Source organism: Thamnophis elegans, chromosome 9, assembly GCF_009769535.1.
Source record: "Thamnophis elegans isolate rThaEle1 chromosome 9, rThaEle1.pri, whole genome shotgun sequence".
Taxonomy (NCBI): Eukaryota; Metazoa; Chordata; class Lepidosauria; order Squamata; family Colubridae; genus Thamnophis; species Thamnophis elegans.
The window spans coordinates 17,697,582-17,718,189 of record NC_045549.1 but is presented as its reverse complement, the minus strand read 5'-3'; the positions used below and the strand labels follow the sequence as shown (position 1 = coordinate 17,718,189).

Here is a 20,608-nt window from a genome sequence, read left to right as displayed (position 1 = left end):
TCTTTCTGGGAGGGAAGTCGGGATGGCGTTGTCATTTTACCCTACCTCCTTGCGGGTATAACACTTCTAAAGTTCTGCGGCACATAGCGGGCTATTTTTTTTTTTTAAAAGTACCAGAATATTGGAAGTCTGAATGGCCTTCCTCTCTCCCTCCTTTATCGTTGTGAGAACTAGGGAAGATCTTGTCTCCCTAGATGCTTATTCAGGTTATAAATCTTCTTCAGACTCTATTCCTCAAGCTTATACCTCCTGTCCAGGGGTGGGATTCAGCCGGTTCAGACCCGTTTGGGCGATCAGTTGGGACCACCCACCTGCCCCTGCGTTAGTTTGTTCCAGCTGGTAGGTGTGGCAGAGCGGATTGCTGCCCTCAACTGTTTTACTCACAGGGGCTGCAGTAGAAAGTAAGTTTTAGAGCTGTTTTCAAATGCACTGTGTGTGGTGCGGAGAGTGTGCAAAGCGCATGCTCAGTGAACTGGTTGTTACAGTAGTTGAATCCTACCACTGCTTCTGTCTATTAAAAAGGCTCACCCTTGTTGACCAATCTGCCTGCCACATCCACTCAGATTGCAGAAGACGCCCTTGTATCATTTTGTGCTTTAATGTACCTGGAACACCAATTTTCTCTATTAGTAATACCTTAACATGTAAATTAGTAGAGTAATAATCACCAGCAGTCAGGCCATAGGCTCACCACCAACTATTAGCTAAAACTAACCAAAAGTGTGTCCATTTAACCTACTTCTGCTTCTTAGAATTGCAACTCGTGCCCAATAGCCATTTTCCTACCTTCTTGATGCTGCTGACATGATTATATGTTATGGCTATTGACAAATGGATCCAGAATTTTAAAAAGCTCCCAACTGTGTAAAGTAGCTGAAAACAATCTCATATCTCAAAGAGAGGTAGGTGACAGAATTTTAATTGCAATATATTGTTGTGAGAGAGAAATCTAGCAACCTTATTTTAGAAATTTATATTGCAGGAGTTTTTATGAGGAAGGCTTTTATGAAAAAACAACAACTGGGAAAACATCCAGTTAAATGTTAAGTGTCTCCATCTGCCTTCTGTCCATTCAATATATTTGAGGATGTTATCATCACACATCTCCTCCTCCTCCTCCTCCCTAACATGTCAAAAGTTCAGTTTTTGTGAATTTTATAGATACCTAGATAACTTTTACTACTTTGTTTTGAATTACAGCCAAACTGAAATTTGTGACATTAAATGTGTCTTTGCAAACATGTGACATTAAATGTGTCTTTGCAGAGAATGTGCAGTTTTTGAAAAAAGCAGCTAGGGCTATGGTGGTTGATAATAAATGAAATCAGAAGGCAAAGCTAAGGGTTCCCCTTGCACACATGTGCTAGTGGTTCCCGACTCTAGGGGGGGGTGCTCATCTCCACTTCAAAGCCAAAGCGCCAGGGCTATCCAAATATGTCTCCATGGCCATGTGGCTCTGCTGACTAAACGCCGAAGGTGTACGGAACCCTGTTACCTTCCCACAAAAGGTGATTCCTGTTTTTCTACTTTTATTTTTACATGCTTTCAAACTGCTAGGTTGTCAGAAGCTGGGACAAGTATCGGGAGCTCATTCCGTTACACAGTGCTAGGGATTTGAACCGCCGAAGTGCCGACCTTCTGATGTACAAGCTCAGCATCTTAGACACTGAGTACTTTTGTTCAAATTCTCAACATTAGTTGCATTCTTTATGATTCAAATTTCTACTGGATCTAGATACATTTTTACAGTTACTGTATTCTAGGGAGGGAGGGAGGGAGGGAGGGAGGGAGGGAGGAAGGAAGGAAGGAAGGAAGGAAGGAAGGAAGGAAGGAAGGAAGGAAGGAAATGTCACTTACAGAGACCAATGTGCTCTCTCAAGAAAGAGACGGAGACAGAGATGACAATCTTTTTCCCAATTTCAGCAACATTCTTCCAAAGCTTAATTCTAGGAAGATCGGTTAGATGTGTACTTTATGAATCCTTCAGTATTAAAGGGATGAAGTTATCAAAATCAGTCTCTGTAAGCTTTATTTTGAACTTCTTGTTCCATTTCTGGTTGAACACAAAAATTAACAATGAGAGGCATGGCTTACAGGAATTATGTTCCTTTTCCTATCAAATAATCCCTTGTGGATATATGTTGGACCAAGTTGTGTTGTATTATGCCATCAGTTACATGACACTAGCACAACACCAATTTTGGAATACCTTATCTATCAAACATGAAGAAATGTATATTGAAGCAGATGTTTATTACACTGTGTGACATGTTTTATACCCATTATGTGATTTATGGTCTTCATTTTGACAGACCACTCAATACATCTCTTCTACAAGCACTTTTATTTGTTCTTATATATGTTTTTGCCATATTTTATGTCCCAGTCAGTCTTTAGTTTTGCCTTACAGCTCACTTAAGATGAAAGGCCACACATAAAATTCTTACAGCCCAACTCTTGTTTGGGTGCACATGAGAGTGAAATATCAAACTATATCCCACGATGTCGCCATGATGTAAAAAAGATGTGGAGACTCTAGAAAGAGTGCAGCAAAGAGCAACAAAGAGGATTAGGGAACTAGAGGCTAAAATATATGAAAAACGGTTGCAGGAACTGGGTATGTCTAGTTGAATGAAAAGAAGGACTAGGGGAGACATGATAGCAGTGTTCCACTATCTCAGGGGTTGCCACAAAGAAGAGGGAGTCAAACTATTCTCCAAGGCACCTGAGGGTAGAACAAGAAGCAATGGGTAGAAACTAATCAAGGAGAGAAGCAACTTAGAACTGAGGAGAAATTTCCTGACAGTTAGAAGAATTAATCAGTGGAACAGCTTGCTTCCAGAAGTTGTGAATGCTCCAACACTGGAACTCTTTAAGAAGATGTTGGATAGCCATTTGTCTGAAAGGGTATAGGGTTTCCTGCCTAGACAGGGGGTTGGACTAGAAGACCTGCAAGGTCCCTTTCAACTCTGTTATTGTATTGTATTATACGTTGAACTTGATTTTAATTTGTTAAAATAAGAGAAAACAATAGATTCTCTTCAATTTTGTGCCCTCTTCCAATAGATTTTGCTGATCTGGGGAAGAAAAAAAAAAGGAAACCAAGAAAATATTTGTAACCGTGGCGGGACTAGCTTTAAAATACTTTTTGGTCTGCTGAGCTTAGAAGCTGAGATGCCAGCTGTTTGAATCATCTAACTTGCACATTATGACTTCCTTTATACTGATATCTTTCATCCATGGCTTTGCAAATCCCAGTTGCGACATTTGCTATGTCTTCACGTGGGTTTTCCTACGAAAAGAAGTTCCAGCTTGTGTACAATGCCCCTGGGGCTCATAACTAACATGTCCCATTAATTTGAAAGAGTCGGAGACAACTGGAAAGCTCGCCAGCTTTGGGGAGTAGAACACGTGTCATGTCAGCTCTTTAACTGGGATACGTCTTGACAAAGCATTCTTCTTTACTTCTGGATTTAATTGCTGGAAAGCCAGCATCTAATTTTAGAGAGAGAGAGAGAGGCATTTGGTTTATCTGGGTTATTTCTCGTATGGCTTCGACTTGACTGGTCATTATTAGGAACACTGTGTGAAAGTCTAGGAGGAGTTTTGGCATGGCATTTTGAAATGACAGAGAGTAGAGGCTTTCCCTGTCTAATGTCCCCCTGCAGATGTGCTTGGCCTTTGTGCTAGCTGAGGAGCCTTAGAGTTAGTTTGATTACATCTGAAGGGTGCCAAATTGAGGAACGCTGCTAAAAAGATGCCGTGTTCTGTGTTCCGTGGACCTTCCAGTTCAGCAGATGTGCTTTGAGAAAAGAATGCAGCTTTTGCATGCCTCCTGTTTAGGCTTGAGGTATCTACAATATAGAATGTTTTCTGGCAGGTAATAGCAATAGCAATAGCAGTTAGACTTATATACTGCTTCATAGGGCTTTCAGCCCTCTCTAAGCGGTTTACAGAGTCAGCATATTGCCTCCAACAATCCGGGTCCTCATTTTACCCACCTCGGAAGGATGGAAAGCTGAGTCAACCTTGAGCCGGTGAGATTTGAACAGCCGAACTGCAGAACTGCAGTCAGCTGAAGTAGCCTGCAGTGCTGCATTTAACCACTGACCCAGCCTCCAACTCAAAAGGCAAAGTGTAACTGTTATCTATTAAAAGAGTTGCCACCATGCCCAAGCCATGAAACAGAGAAGATTAACTTCTTAGGAAGAAACAGTAGTCTATTCTTGATCCCTGAAAGAATTTCATTCCATGCGTGCAGAGGTCAGACTATGTTTGAGGAACTCAATACTGGACTCTCTGCTATTAGCTCCAAAATCTCAAGGTCAGAAACATTGTTCCTGGGCAGAAGATCTAAGAAAACATATAGGGCAGGCAAACTCAAGGCCGAGGGGCCAGATCTGGCCCTCTGGGTACTTTGATCTGGCCTGTGGGACTGACCTGAAAACAGTAATGCCTAATTGTGGTACACTAATTGTGATCTTAGAGCTTCAGGCAGCCTCCAGATATCTCCAAAAGTTGTAATTTTTCATGTGACAGAAGGGAAATTAATTATACTAATTATATGTTAATGTAAATGTAAACACATTTAATTTTATCCCTCCTAATACTTTGGAGTGAAGTGCCAGTAAAGTATTTCAAAGCCAAGGACAACCCTTGGGCTGTCATTACAGCTGTTTGAAGAATTGAGCCAAGTTTAATATTATAGGAGATTTGCATTTACTTTTGCTTTCATGATCATAGGCTTTTAAGGGTGAATGACCCTCCCTTTCAATAAAACTAAAGGCTGCCTTGAATTGTGTTTTACTTCTAGTGATTATATACATGGGAGGTATTCACTTACTTTCCCTACCAGTTTGCAAATGTGGGCATGCGCATGTCCACACATGTGCTCAGCCTTCCGTGCATACACTTTGATCGTGCGTGCGGCTTGCGGCTTGAAAACATGCCTAAATAGGATGGTATAGAGCTTTTAAGAAGACACTCGACAGCCACTTAGGTCTCCTGTTTACCCAGTGGTTGGACTAGAAGACCTCCAAGGTCCCTTTCAACTCTGTTATTTGGTGATACTCAGTGGTGGTTTCAATTTTTTTTGAACCTACTCTGTGGGTGTGGCCTCCTTTGTGGGAGTGGCTTGCTGGCCATGTGACCTGGTGGGAGTGGCTTGCCGGCCATGTGTTTCTCTCTCTCTCTCTCTCTCTCCTTCCTTTTGTCTCTCTGTCCCTTTTTCCTTTTTTTCTTTCATCTCTCTCTCACTTTTTCTTTCTTTCTTTCTTTCTTTCTTTCTTCCTTCCTTCCTTCCTTCCTTCCTTTCTCTTTCTCTCTGTGTGAGTCTGTGTGTGTGTGTGTGTGTGTGTGTGAGAGAGAGAGAGAGAGAGAGTGGTGGGTTTCAAAAATGTTTGGAACCTCTTCTATAGGTGTGGCCTGCTTTCCGGGTCCACCAGTAGATTTGACGAACCGGTTCTACCGAACTGGTGCGAACTGGTAGGAACCCACCTCTGGTGATACTGTTCTGTTATTCATCCAAGGAATAGAAAAGGGATTACATAAGGTATGTAACAGTCTTCGAGAAACACTCCTTTCTGAGTGTTTGGTAGATAGAAAATAAGAACATTATTGTTGTTGTTAGAACCAAATTTGACTGGCTTCAATGGTAAGATCTGTATTTTCATATCATTTTCTGTGTAAGTTTAATATAACAATAAATTACAACAGAAAATAGTGTTGAGCATAAATTTAGCAAAAAAACAGCAACACTCAGACACAAAAACTACAACAAACAAACCAAAAACAACCCAGTGGCCCCATTTAAGGTACCCCAGAGTTACCTGTTGGCGAGATGGACTGCACATAAATTTAATAAATATATGAATAAATATAAATATATTTATATAAACTAAAATAAATAAATGGATAAGAAATAAATAGCATACCGATTCTCATAAAAACTACTGACAAGCTGCTCATACTCTATTGAATGTTATTAGAATAACAATAACACATTGCTATGTTATTATTGTAGAAATATTGAAATAATAGAACAGAAATGTTTAGGAATTCATTCCAGGATAGGAATCAAAATTCTATACCTTAAGTTTTGGGGCCAGATCATACACGTTTCAAGAGGAGAGCTGCGTCAGCCTACAGTTGCAAAAATCAGAGGGACTCTAGCATTACCTTTTAATTTTATTGAAAGACATAAGCTTTTGGCAACTGTTAGTAATTTAGGATAATACTATATATAATACATGCAGAGAGGGTTATACGTTTTGCTAAAAAGTAACATGCTGCTTCTGGCTTAACATACTGTGAGGAGTCAGCCACTCTAGCATATTAAAGGCTTAGCAATGTGTGCAAACACCTGCAATGCTACATGGCATAGCACAGTAAGTGAAGCAAACCGAAATAAACACAACACTTGCCAGTGTGATTTCTCCTCCCTCCCCCCATCACCACTTCATGACAGTTTACAGTGGACATGGGAAATGGTGATTCTTTTTTTAGGTTGTTGTAAACCCATGGAAACCACCATACCCTACAACAGTGTTTCCCAAACTTTTGACATATGTGTACCCCTTCTATAATTTTCGTAACGCTGAGTATCCCTCATAAAAAACATATGCTTTAATAAAAATCAAAATATATTTATTTTTTCTTTTTTTGGTACGATAACAGGTGCCCGGAACTAACTATTAAAGAAGTAAGTTGTCTCTGTAACGAAGTGCAGTATGTTCACGCCATGTCATGCCTCACAAGACTGTCTAACCGTTAGATAACACTGCAATTCTCCGGCGTTTAAACAGCTCCGTGGCTCAACGTCAACTGTTAATGTTCCCGCAGTTTAAAAATGGCCGAACCCGAGCTGCACGAAGGATGCGCAGAAGTTCCCACCATAATGAGTTGCGATACGATGTACGATGGCCCCAGTTCCCATGTAAAAACTGTGATACGCGCCTATTTCTTTCCTTGTTCTGTGGGCGCAGCTAAGCACGGTGCAGTGGATATTCCCACGTGATCCCCACCAAACTCCGGTGCAATGCGTACCCCCACCAAACTCTTCCCGTACCCCTGGGGGTACGCGTACCACACTTTGGGAAACACTGCCCTACAAGCAGTAATCTACTCTAGATTTCAAATTTCCATGGATGCCAGTGGGGTTAATTGAGAAGGGATTAATTGAGAAGGGATTATCATCAGGAATTAAGTAGAGAAAGAAAAAGAAATATCCCTCCAAAAAAAAATCACAACGCAGAAGAAAACTATGCCTTTTAGTAGCATAACAAACATGCACAGATAAAATCAATTGATCGATCGATCGATCAATCAATCAATCACAATAGCATCCCATTGGGTATCTTTGGGATATAGCAGTACTCCAGTATTTGAGCGGCTGCCACAAAGAGGGGGTCAATTTGTTTTCCAAAGCACCTGAGGGCAGGACAAGAAACCATGGATGGAAACTAATCAAGAAGAGAAGCAATCTGGAATTGAGGAGAAACTTACTAACAGTGAGGACAAGTAATCAGTGAAACAGCTTGCCTTCAGACGTTGTAGGGGCTTCATCACTGGAGGTTTTTAAGAAGAGACTGAACATTCACTTGTCTGAAATGGTATAGGATCTCCTGCTTGAGCAGAGGGTTGGACTAGAAGACCTCCAAAATCCCTTCCAGCTCTATTCTGATCTTATTTGGTCTTTGCTTACTAGCACAAAGACTTTTAAAAAGTCCAAGAAACTCAGATTCAAATGGGGGTGTGAACACAGCATTTTCTTTTTTCTTTTTAAAGAAGTTAGTCTACAGCAAAATGCCCAAAGCCTTTGCAATCTTGTTTGAAATCCTGAAATGCATTGTAATCTTGCCACCTATCTTAGCAGCTATGGTGGCGCAGTACTTAGAAGGCATTATTGAGGCTAACTCTGTCCAGTGCCAGGAGTTCAATCCTGACCGGATCAAGGTTAACTCAGCCTTCTATCCATTCAAAGTCGGTAAAATGAGGATGTTATATATGCAAATGTTCCCTGTTACCAGCTCTCTGATTGGCTGGTCATTTGACAGTTGCTTTGGGCTCGAGTATAAATACCCTGACAGTTGCAGGGACGTTTTGAATCGCTTGTCATCTCGCAATAAACATCTTACTCTATGATTCCATGGCTCCTGCGTCTTTCCCTCACATGTATATAACACTGGCGATGAGGGTGGGATCGCGATTCTGCAGAGCCTGGAATAAGAATAAAACTAAACAATAAGCCAGTCGCAACGCAACCAAGCAAACGCGAACAGAAAATACTTTGAAGACCTGTCAGAGCTGCAGCAGCAGTTGCCACTGCCTCAGGTTTCGCCTCCGATCAAGCCAACCTGAGTAGATCCACAGGCACGGACTCCTTCAGTCAAAGGGACGGGCAACCTATGCTTAACCTTGGCTGGAGCCATCGCCTCTGCTCAGGCACGAGCTACGAATCGCGTTGGCTCAACCGTGGCTGGAACTGCCTGCCTGTCTGCAGCCGCTGCTGCCATCCGTCTCCTCACGGCTTTCTATCTGCCTAATACAAACTGTCTGCAGCTGCTGCTGCCTGGAGCCTCTGCTGCTCCACCTGCATTACAAGGCTGCCTGCCTCCCAAGGCCACCTGCCTGCCCAGGAACTTCCACGCTGCCGCCTCCAGGGCCAGCTCCGCTCCCAAATTGCCGTCTCCGCTCTCAAATCACCTTCCTACACAACCAAAACGCCAGTCCTGCTCGCAGCAACCCCCCCAGAGAAACCGCAATTTCAAGTTACCAACAGGCTTGGACTTCTTTGAGTTTCCCTCCATGTACGCTCTCCAGCCTCCTTGACCGGAAAAAATCTTCCCTAAGGTCTTGCCAAGCATGAGCAGAGGATGAATATGCAAATAACTGGGGGGAAGGAGTGAATTGTAAATGTGAACATGGACAACAACAACAAAAAAAAATGCAAATAAATAACACACAAAGCAAATAACTGGGGGGGAAGGAGTGTTATATATGCAAATGTTCCCTGTTACCAGCTCTCTGATTGGCTGGTCATTTGACAGTTGCTTTGGGCTCGAGTATAAATACCCTGACAGTTGCAGGGACGTTTTGAATCGCTTGTCATCTCGCAATAAACATCTTACTCTATGATTCCATGGCTCCTGCGTCTTTCCCTCACATGTATATAAAAGAGGATATTGGGGGCAATATATTCACTCTGTAAACCACTTCGAGAGGGCTGTAAAGCACTGTGAAGTGGTATATGAGTCTAAGTGCTATTGCTATTCTTCCATATTGTTGGGATGTTTTTAGCTGTTGGGATGAGAAACTGTTTTTAGCTGTAGGGATGAGAAAGACTTTGGCTTGTTCAAAGACACTCACTGAACTTCCATGACTGACAGGACACTTGCATTTTAGTCTTGTGGTCTTAGTTTAACAAATTAACAGTCACACCACACCACACCCAAACACAGGTTTCAGTGAATGCTTTGAAAATATCTTGGCAAAGGTGCTTTAGAACATGTGAGCATAAGCACTGAAATCCTTTATGCAGTCATGACTTATTTCATAATTACAAACATACAATTGATTTAATGAGTCTGGCTCATTAAAGCAGCTACTTCGTTAATATAACTCATTGCTGCCATATTTTTTCAGTGCTTGAAAAAGATACAGTTCTTTCAAAATGTTGTACCCCTGTGTTATAATGTACACCATTCAAGTCATATATATATATATATATATATATATATATATATATATATATATATATATATATATATATATATATATATATATATATATATATATATATATATATATATATATATATATATATATATCCTATCTTACTTTTTAATCTATATATAGTTTTCCCTTTCTTGCCTTTATTTTATTGACTTCACTGACTTTCATGCTATTTAATCCCATTGATGAAGGTGATCTGTAGAATTATACTGAAAATATTATAGTAGCACATCTATTGTGATCAAGCCTCATTGACATGTACAGCTAATATGATTAAATGTCAATAATGATATAAAAGATTGAAATAGTAAGAAGAAAGGTCATAGAGTTGAAAACCTACAATAACTATCAAGCTAAAAGGCTACTGAGCTGCATCAAAATTTCTACTAAAGCACTTCGTTTCTAACATTTTCTAATAGATAAATAAAATAAAGTATTTTTATCAGGATATTGAGCGTCGCTTCCATGATTAAGTTAAATAACATGGTTAGAATAGAAATCAGGGAAAGATCAGTTCAAAGAAAATTATAGTCAACATTTCTCTTTATTAAAAGCAATTTTAGATCGTCTATATAAAGAAACATTAAATGAGCCAAATGGTGGCCTAGTGGTGAAGCTAATCGCCTCCTGTTCGGAAGGTTGAGAGTTCAATCCTAGGTAGAACAGATATTTCTCTCTCCCCAGGTGCAAAGAAAAAAAATTCTGCTGAGAACTCCATGTGGCATCAGGAGGGGCATCTGGCCAGTACGTGCACAGCTACCGGTTCGCAGAACCAATGACAATCATCCCTACCAGTTTGTGCGAATGGGTCCGAACCGGTAGCATTTCACCAAAGTAGCTGAGAGTATATGTTAATCCAGAAACAATTGGTATCATGCCAATGAGATGTACGAACCAGGTGTTGGCTAGAAGTAGCTGCACGGTATTAGAGAGCTAGACATTTTATGTGGCTGTTCCTAATTCGAGTAATTTAAATATAACTCCGTCTAGATTTATGATGAGGCTGATTGCCTGATTTTAAATTGTATTTTGCTGCCTGCTGTTTGGCTTTGATGAAGGAATGGATGTTGCTAAAAATAAGAGAATGTTTGAATTGGAAGAATACGGCCTGACGTTTGGGATGAATGTTTTTTTAATAGTATGATAAAGTTAAAGTTAACGTAGAATTTCAAAAATCATTATATTAGGAGTGTCATTTTACAGATATGGGCTAGATATGAGAGCAAGCTGTGCTCGAAAATACTTTTGGCCTGAGCACAAGAAGCGTTTTATAGAAAAGAAACAGCAGGCAAGAAAAAAATGGTTAATAGACCAAGATTTGTTAATGCAGGAAAATGGAGAACTTAAGATGAAATCGAGATAACAAAAGGATTTATTTTTAAGTGGTTTTCATATGCACAACTAAGGGAAGGGTTTAATATGGATAAAAAGCAACCAGGTACAGAATGACATGTAACGGAATTTGAAAGGGTGTTATGTACAAATGATGGGCAATTGAGTGCTAAAATGAATAAATTATTGTCGAGATTTAAAATGGGAGACAAATAAAAGAGTGCACGATGAAAAGCTGAAGTGTGAAAAAGAGGAAGAACAGGTTAAAGACTGCATGATAAAATGGGCTAAGTATTTTGGTGACAACAGACAGAGGTATCCATGGGAAAGAATGTTAAAAGACGTGAAATACACACTGCCTTATATTTAAGAGAGAATTTTTGTAGAACAATATAGAAGCATTTTTTAAGGTATATAATGGTACCTCTAATTGTTGTTGGGAATCAGAGGTGGGTTGTTCCCAGTTTAGCCAAACTGGTAGTGGTGGCGCCAGGAGGCTCTGCCCACCCACCCGCACACTTCTGAGCATGTTTTTTTTTTTTCATTTTCATTTTAATTTATTTGTATGCCGCCCTTTTCCCCGAAAGGGACTCAGGGCGGCTCACAGCTCAAAGGGAGGGGAAAAACAAACAAAGTTACAAAAACATAAAGACCATACACAGTTAAAAAGCACAACAGTCATACCATTCGAAGTGGGGCTGCGAGTCTTTAGCCCCAGGTCTGTCAGAACAGCCAGGTTTTAAGGGCTATGCGGAAGGCCTGGAGGGTGGTGAGGGTACGAATCTCCACGGGGAGTTCGTTCCAGAGGGTCGGAGCAGCCACAGAGAAGGCCCTCCTCCGGGTAGTCGCCAGTCGACACTGGCCGGCTGATGGAATTCGGAGGAGGCCTAGTCTGTGGGATCTTATTGGTCTAGTGGAGGTAATTGGCAGTAGGCGGTGCGCAGAACCGGTAGTAAACCGCCTAGCAACCCACCACTGTTGGGATTGTGAAAAACATGAAAAAGTGAAAAACGCTGGGTACAAATACCTATAATTGCAGAGAACATTAAAATTATTATTCAGTTGAAATCAGAACTTTTTTTAATAGGAGTTATAGATATCCAATTAGAAAAGGCTCATAGAAGATGATTCATGTAATTTTTGCAAAGAAGGTTGGAAGTTGCTTCTTTAAATATTTTTTCTTTCTTCATTCTGTTGTAAATGTCTTCTACCTTTCTCTCTTTCCTCTCTTTCTTTCTGTATCTTTTTATGTTCTTTTTTACTCTTCTGTAACTTTTAACTTTCAAATAAACATTCCTCATTTGAGCATTTAAAGACTCATGATGGAGCCCATCTTCAGGCAATTTCTCTACTGGAATGCAGGCTTTGGGCTATTCTATGAATCGTGTCTATGTGGTGTCTTCCTATTGGCTGATTGGTGTGTTGACAGCTGATGATTGGCTGTCATTTCCTTGTCCTGACTCACAGAACAGCCCAAAGCACATATTCCAGGAGAGAAATTCCCTGAAGATGGGCTCCAGCATGAGTCCAAAAGCTTGGAAAAGTAAATCTCTGGTCCAGGGGTGAAATGCTAGTTCGCCCAAAACGGTAGTAAAATGGTACTGGTTTGCCCAAACCAGTAGTAAAAAAAATGCTTTAAAATGTAAAAACGTTCTGAAATTTGGGCGGCATAGCTGATTGTTACACAGCTGATCATCGGAACTTAAAAAAAACTTTTTAAAGCATTTAAAGCCGAAGAGCCAGCGCTGTCCAAAGACGTCTCTGTGGTCATGTGGCCAGCATGACTAAATGCCGACGGTGCACGCTATTACCTTCCCAACAAAGGTGGTTTCCTATTTTTACTACTTGCCTTTTTACATGCTTTCGAACTGCTGGGCTGGCAGAAGCTGGGACAAGTAACGGGAGCTCACTCTGTAATGCGCCGCTAGGGATTCGAACCACCGAACTGCTGACCTTTCTGATCGACAAGCTCAACGACTTAGCCACTGATCCACCATGTCCAAGACAATCCTTAAATATAGAGCTGTTTAATATGAGAAGTTTCTACATCGTTCATGCAAAGAGAACAGTTCAATCAGACTTCCATTTAAACTACCCATCGTTGTTACAGCCTTGGATTAGTTAATTATTATAAATGCTACATTTAATTTATATATTCGACCTACAGGAAGTGACTCTTTTCCATTTTACGATGTTATCTCAAGTCAGACCCCTGCAGTGGTCCAATCTGAAGTGGTAGCCTGGCTTGGAAAATTGTGTTACTCCATCCCAACCTTTAAAGTTAGGCATCCATTACCTGCTTTAATCAAGTGGAAAGGTGCTACTGTACAGTTATACAGTAGTCTATGAGTATGAGAAAAAAATATATCCTTAACATCTGGGTAAAACTGGGCTGACTGTTCCAATCTTGTATTTTGAAAAGTGCTTGAGTGCTCTGTGTCACAGGGATGCTTCAATTAAAAATAAATAAGCACCAGCCAAGGGTTCCCCATGGACAACACTTGGCAGACAGCAAAGGATGAAGCACTAGAGGCAGGAACAAGGGCACTGGATTGCGCCACTTATATTCCATGACTTCCAAGCCCAGGAATCTGGGACTCTATGGATTTCTCCTCTACAAGTGTACTTAGTATTATAAGGAATCAGTTTTTCAGCATTAGAGAAAAAACAAATGGAGATTATGGCTATAAACAGCATCTTAACAATCATTGTTTATAACTGTCCATAGCTATGTACCATATATTTTGGAATATAAGACGCACCAAGATATTAAAGAGGGAAGTTTTTAAAAAAAGATTTTTGCACTCTGCAGACCTCCCCAAAATGGCCCATTTTTTGCCCCCCCAAAAGGGCATGCATAGCCTTTAGGAGGCTTCTAGAGTGGCCCTGGGGCTGGGGGGGTGGTGGTGGGGGAAATGAGCACAAAAAGGGCCATTTTTTGCTCATTTTTGCCTTCCCCAGCCCTGAGGAGCATTCTTGAAGCCTCCTAAAGGCTATGCACGGCCATTTTTGCAAAGGAGGTGGAGTTTCAGGAGGCCAAAAATGCTGTATTCAGTGTATAAGACGCACTCAGATTTTCACCCTCTTTTTTGAGGGGAAAAGATGCGTCTTATACTCCGAAAAATACAGTAGCTAATTAACAACTAGGTAAATTTAGCAAGTGTGATAGTCATCCCCTCTCTTCTGGCACATAATCCATGTTGATAGTGTTAGATTAAAGGTTAGGGCATAATTTTCCAGTTCATGATGTATTATATTGAATTGAAGTGAAGCGAACATTTATTTGGCCAAGTGTGATTAGAGCAGACTCGATTTCGTTGAGGGCCAATTCAGGGTTGTGTTTGACCTCGTGAGGCCAGAGTGGACGTAACCAGGATGGGTGTGGCCAGCTCAACATCACTCATGTTGGGGGGCCTCCTGTGATGGACCGAGCACTCTGCCAGAGAAAATGGGCTCCCAAACTCCATTCTTGGCTGCAACGGCCTCCTCCAACCCTCTGCCAATGAAAATGGAGCTTGAAAGGAACACATGCAGCCCTCCCAAGTTCCATTTTCCTTGGCAGAGGCACTGCAGGCCAGTCCTTCACTGTTTCCAGGGTGACCTCCATGGGCCAAATCTAAGCACCCCGCAGGCCGGATCCAGTCCCTGAGCCTTGCATTTGACACCCCTGGATTAGAGGAATTTGTCTCTGGGGCAGAAGCTCTCAGTGCACATGCAAACCAACAGAATAATGATAACCATCATTATAATATCAATAAAAGAGGGGAGTAAAGAAGACGAATAAGAGGAATAAATAATACTACAACCATGCTACCTGCCTAAATACACATAGACATATTATTCATAGATATCATGATCCTATACTATACATAGAATTCTTGCACATCCATCAAGCTTGATTAATAGAGACTACATGAACATGTCCGTTATAGTGACGACAGTAAAAAAGGAACTTGCTTTTGCTGTCTCCTGGGAAGTTTGTGATTTTTACTTCCCAGTCTGGTTCTACACTCCTGTGATTTCCTGGTGATTATTCTGACCTAGGATTCACCAGCAGCACGAAGCCGAGTCCAAGTCCTCTCCAGCAAAGTCTTTCCTCTCCCACAGTCTTTCAAGATAGTTCACAATTATCTATCTTTATCAGGCTTGGAGAGTAGCCAGGCCGATATCTTTTAGACGCCGCAATACTTGGCAAGAATGCAGGAATGAACAAATTGTCTCCTCCTCCTCCCCCTTCTCTCCTTTTTTATTCCCTATGGGAGGGGCCATTCACCATCCACCTGTGGCCTTACTCCCAAGTCAACCTTTGTTCCTTAGCTGTTCCCTTCGTCTGGCAACTCTGCGCATGCTCACACTGGGAACAGGCTCCAGCTGTTTTTCTGCCTCACTGATGTCTGACTCTGAAGGCATCTGATAACTGTCAAACAGCCCTGGCCCCATCTCTGCCTCCAATGCAGAGCATTTGTAAGCGTCTTCCCCAGACTCCAGGACTGGCCCATGTTCCTCCTCAACCTCCTCATTGTCTGAATCTGCTGCCAGCTCCACTGGCCTCTGGTAGGCCTCAACCGTGATCTTGGAAGGTAAGCAGGGACAATTCCATATAATACTTGGATGGAAGTTGAAAATTCTGGGCTATAAGCTGGACTGGGATGTTGAAAAACAGCTTGGAAGAAGGCCTTCACACTTTCTTCCATAATATTGCTGAAAAACCCTGCACCAATGGGATCCCTAGGGTCAACCTCGATTGCATATAAAAGGAAAGATTTCCAATCTATTCCACTTTAGTGTGTGACTCAGAAAAGCACTGTGGCATCATTAGGACCAGAAATTCTTGTCAGTGCAAGGAATTTAACTATCATAGTTAAAAGGTTATTTGTCAGCAAAATAAAGAAAGCCATTCTTTATCCCAGTAAGAATTAGGGGGGAAAAAAAAGAGAAGAGAGAAAAAAGAATTGAAGAACCATTATTTCTGCGTTTCAGTTACTGCTGAGCTGCAGCTTGAAATTAACATCCTGGTTTGCAAAATAGACCTTCTTTTATTGTGAAATCCAAAAGCTTTATTTCACCTGACAGTAATTCACAGTTTTCCTGCTAGTTAAATATTTTGTATACCAAGTTAAATGTACTGAGGTATTATTTAAGCACATTGTGATTCTGACTATTCACTGGGGAAAATATATGTTTTTTTGCCGCAGATAACTGCAGGAGGGAAAGGGGAAGAATAAGCGGTAATGTATATAGATACAAGTGTCATGTATCTATATACTAACATAAATGGCATAAAGGAAATTTGGAAACTTCGGATGGCAAAAAGGAGTGACAGTGAATAATGAGGATAAACAATTGGTTGGACTCAATTTTTATATAAGTACTAGCTGATAACCTGGCATTGCCCGGGGAATTTATTTATAGGGGGAAAATGTCCAGACCAAATATAATTTCTAATGTTGGATTTTACCTCTTACCAGAGAGAGTCCCTTAGGATGAAGCCATTACCATGGCAACTCCACGGCACTATACAGTAGAACCAATTTTATGGCAGTACAGTAGAAGCCATTTTAAGGCACAACAGGCTGTATCTTAACAGAACACCATCCCAAGGGGTTTTAGGGGTGTCTTGCCCCCACAATATTTGTTTCCAGAGAGTAAGTCATCTGTGTACCAAATCTGGATGAAATTGCTCGAGGCAATCCAGAGTTATGCTGGAACATTCACACCCACAGCCATCTTTATATATAGATATATAAAATTAGTTATTTTAATAAGCATGATCCCGTGGAGAACCAGACTTTCAGATTCTCTGAAGCATGCCAACTTTTTAAAAAGATAAACAGGTCAACCTGTTTTTTTTAAATCAGAAAACTGTATCCTTACTAAATTGCTCCTCCTTCTCCCCCTCCTCTCCCTTCTCCAACTCCAACTCAGAGGAAAAGAGTTCCTCATCTCTTTAAGCAAGCTGGCTCAGTGGTGAACCATTCTTATTTAAGAAGCACTTTAAGGTTTGCCAAATTGCAACTATAGCTGTAACACTCTGAAGCACAATGGAACATTTAAGATTACTGTGCTTTCTTTCTTTCTTTCTTTCTTTCTTTCTTTCTTTCTTTCTTTCTTTCTTTCTTTCTTTCTTTCTTTTGTTCGTTCGTTCTCAGTTGCTGTTTGGCATTCCTAAGGTCTTGATCTTTACCTCAGTCAGGAAAAGAAAATTGGCAAGACTTGTGAAAAAGTTCATGAACGTGGCTTCTGTGTTTCTAGTGTAATTGGTAGCCCTGGAGCTGCAATACAAATTGCAAGCAACCTGCTAATCTTGCTCCTCTTAATGAATAGGTGAAATCCGTCATCTTAAGGCAGGGTTTCTTAGCCTCAGCAACTTTAAGATGTGTGGACTTCAAATCCCAGAATTCCCCAGCCAGCCATGTTAACAGTACCTCAAGTTGAGAAACACTGTTCTAAGCCAAAGGCAAAGTTCTTATCTGTAAATAGCTGCCCCTGTCTACTTGTAGAGCTAAATGATACAAATTTTTTTTTTTAAAAAAGTGGTGAACAACTGGCTTAATTTTTTCAAGGAAAAAAAAATCTTTGTGTTTTTTTTGGGGGGAAAAAAACCCCAACCACCTGTAGGAAGTTAGCACCCACCCCTCCCTCTCTTAGAAAAATGAAATATTTTAGGAAATATTAAAAAGGCAGAATGTTATATTTCCCTGGATGAGAAAAGGAGAAACATGTTTTTAAAGACAAAGCAGCTCCCTGCAGCTTCCTGCCCATCCCCTTTTGTCAATGGGCCATTAAGGCTTGAGCCAGTCTATTCTACATAACGAAGATAGGATTAACCCTCTACCCATCTCACCACACGGTACCTGGGAAGATTACATCAGCCAGCAAGGCAAACAAGCTGGTATCTCGGGACAGCCTACGAAGTTAGCTAAGACCTCCTGCCTCCTGGGAGTCTGACAACCAATCAGAATACATTTCTTACACAGGGATAGGAACAGGAAGTGAGGCCCGGAGAGAGTATAAAACTCAGGAACACTCAGCATCTCTGCCCATTTTTTCTTCTTCACCCCAACATCTTGAAGCATGTGATCCCCCTTTTCACCCAGGAGCTCCAAGGCATGTGATCCTGTCCACCATTAAAACCATCTTTCCAAGAGGCCTCGATGTTTCCAGTGTCTTTCCGCCCACTTGGAACCGAACCCAGAAGGGCATTTCTTCCAACACACCTAAATAAAGTACATGAATTAGTCCCAATTTCAGGATGCAGCAGTAGAATGAGCCAAAAGCTGAAATCATTCAAAGGTGATTATTCTTCATGTCCTAACAACCCTGTGGTAAAACTCTTTGTAAAATAAATCCATTAATCCTAAGGATTTTTCTAATGATCAAGAAAAAGGTTGAACTATCGACTTACCTTATGAATGCCAATCTGGGATTCTTGCACGTTGTTCTCAGACCCGTTACTGTCGGTTGATCATCTGCCACAACTTCGAATACATGCTATTCTTCTCGAAAGGATTCATGCCTTTCACCCGTACATGTTCATAGACTGCAGAATCTAAAACGGTGCCGTAAGGAATATCCGTCTGCCGGGAGAGATCTTGAAGAGACCTTAAATATTAGAGAAGACAAGAAGCAGAAGATATTGATTCCACATTTCCAGGCTATTGGCGAGCAAGGACAGCACGTATGACAACAGCTCTTTTTGATTTTGAGCCATAAAAGTCAAAGCAAGTCCAGGAGAATTGCCTTCATGTTTTAAGACACAAGGGAAAGAGCAGAGCTTCAGGGGAAAGGAGAGGAAAAAAAAGGATTGGATTCTTTTTTGTTTAAAGAGAGACCTACAGAAATCAGGGCAGGTCAGCTTCTTTTAAAGAGCAACATGGAAGGAAAGGTTCAATATTATTTATTTCATTCTATCCCACTTTGAGATTTAAGGAACATGCCATTCCCAAAGTGACTCACCATTGCAGTATTTTTTAAATGGAAATGGTAATTGGCAGTTTAAACATGGGTCCTTAAACTATGGCCTGTGGGGGCCACATGCGGCCTGCCAAAGCCATTAATTTGGCCTGAGCATGACCATGAGGCTGCCCTGTCCATATCGCCCTACCCACCCTTCGGCCAAGCACAGGACTTAACCTTTGCGAGCCCCGCAGGCTGAAACTGAACAGTAAGGCCAAGAGTTTTGGTCTTCAGAGATGTTCTGGGGGCAGGGTAGGTGAAAAATGGGGTGCGCAGACACCCCAGGAGGCCAAAAAATGGTCGGAAATGGCCCTTTTGGGCCAAAAAAATGAGCCATTTTTGGCTTGCAGAATGCTTCTGGAGATGGAGGGGGTAGGTGAAAAATGAGGCACACAGATGCCCCAGAAGGTTAAAAAAAAATGGTGAAAGCGTCCCATTTGTGGCCATTTTTGCCTGTGTTTGGCCTGAAGAATGCTTCTGTAGGGGTGTGTGTGTGTGAAAAACGGGGCACACAGATGTCCCAGGAGGTCAAAAATGGGCAGAAACAGTCCATTTTTCACCTCCCCTGCCTCCAGAAGACAAAGAGGGATAGACAGAGAGAGAGAAAAAAAAACCAGAGGGAGAGCGAGCAAGAAAGAGAGGGAGGGAGGGAGGGAGGGAGAGAGAGATATATATATATATATTTCTCAAGCTCCTTAGGGCTGAGAAGAATTGCTGCAAAACTGAGCTTCCTGAAGGGGACCATGAGACTCCTAAACAACTGAACAAACGATCTAGTAAAAAGAAAAGGCAACCAAAAGAGCAACATGCAAACAAAAGCAAATAAAAGAGCAAAACAAATTCAAGTTTAATTTGTATGCATTGTTCAATGGACTGTTAAATGGTCACGCCCATCTAGTCACATGAACTAGCCATCCCCACCCAGTCACATGATCACTAGCCCTCCACCCATCCAGCCCGCCCCCCAACAGTCTGAGGGTCCGTGAATTGGCTCCCTGTTTAAAAGTTTGAGGACCCCTGGTTTAAAACCTAGCATCATCCAAAAGAAACCCAACAAAAGAAAAAAAAAGAGCAAGGGCTAAAATTGATTGGTTTCATTCATCTGTCAAGTTCTATGACACCTTTCTATCAGCGAGTCCTCAAGATGTCAAGCAATAACCAGAAACAGGAACCATACCATTATCATCTATTTGATTTAGCCTCTGGATATCAAAGTAAAAACATTCCTCTAGCACTGATAAATTACATCTCCGCAAAGATTGTTTCTATCATAAACACAGCAACACCATGTCTTAAGTTACATTTCTTATATTAAGTGCTAAAAGGGATAAGCATCAATAAACAGGCAAAAGTGAACTTTAGTTATCTCTATAATCAGAAGAATCGGCTGGAGAACATGTGAAAAATCAGCATACTACAGATGCATAGGAATTATGAGTCTGCCTTCTTGTGGGTCAACCTACTGATTCATTTATTTCAGCTTTATCTACACTAATAATGCATACCTCCCACCTTTCTCCATTGGCTGGAGACCCCCTTGTTAACAAATAGGCAGCAGATCCCTGGATAGAATTGTGGTGGTTAAGAG

At 41.2% G+C, this 20,608-nt stretch overlaps 1 protein-coding gene across 1 annotated transcript in view; it reads right to left on the bottom strand.

Moving 5' to 3' along the window:
- GRID2 (glutamate ionotropic receptor delta type subunit 2) overlaps nucleotides 1–20,608 on the bottom strand; it is a 1,047,867-nt gene that overhangs the window by 139,832 nt on the left and 887,427 nt on the right. The window contains 2 exon segments of the mRNA XM_032224334.1: nucleotides 18,470–18,520; nucleotides 18,522–18,666. Coding sequence (XP_032080225.1) covers nucleotides 18,470–18,520; nucleotides 18,522–18,666 — 196 coding nt within the window.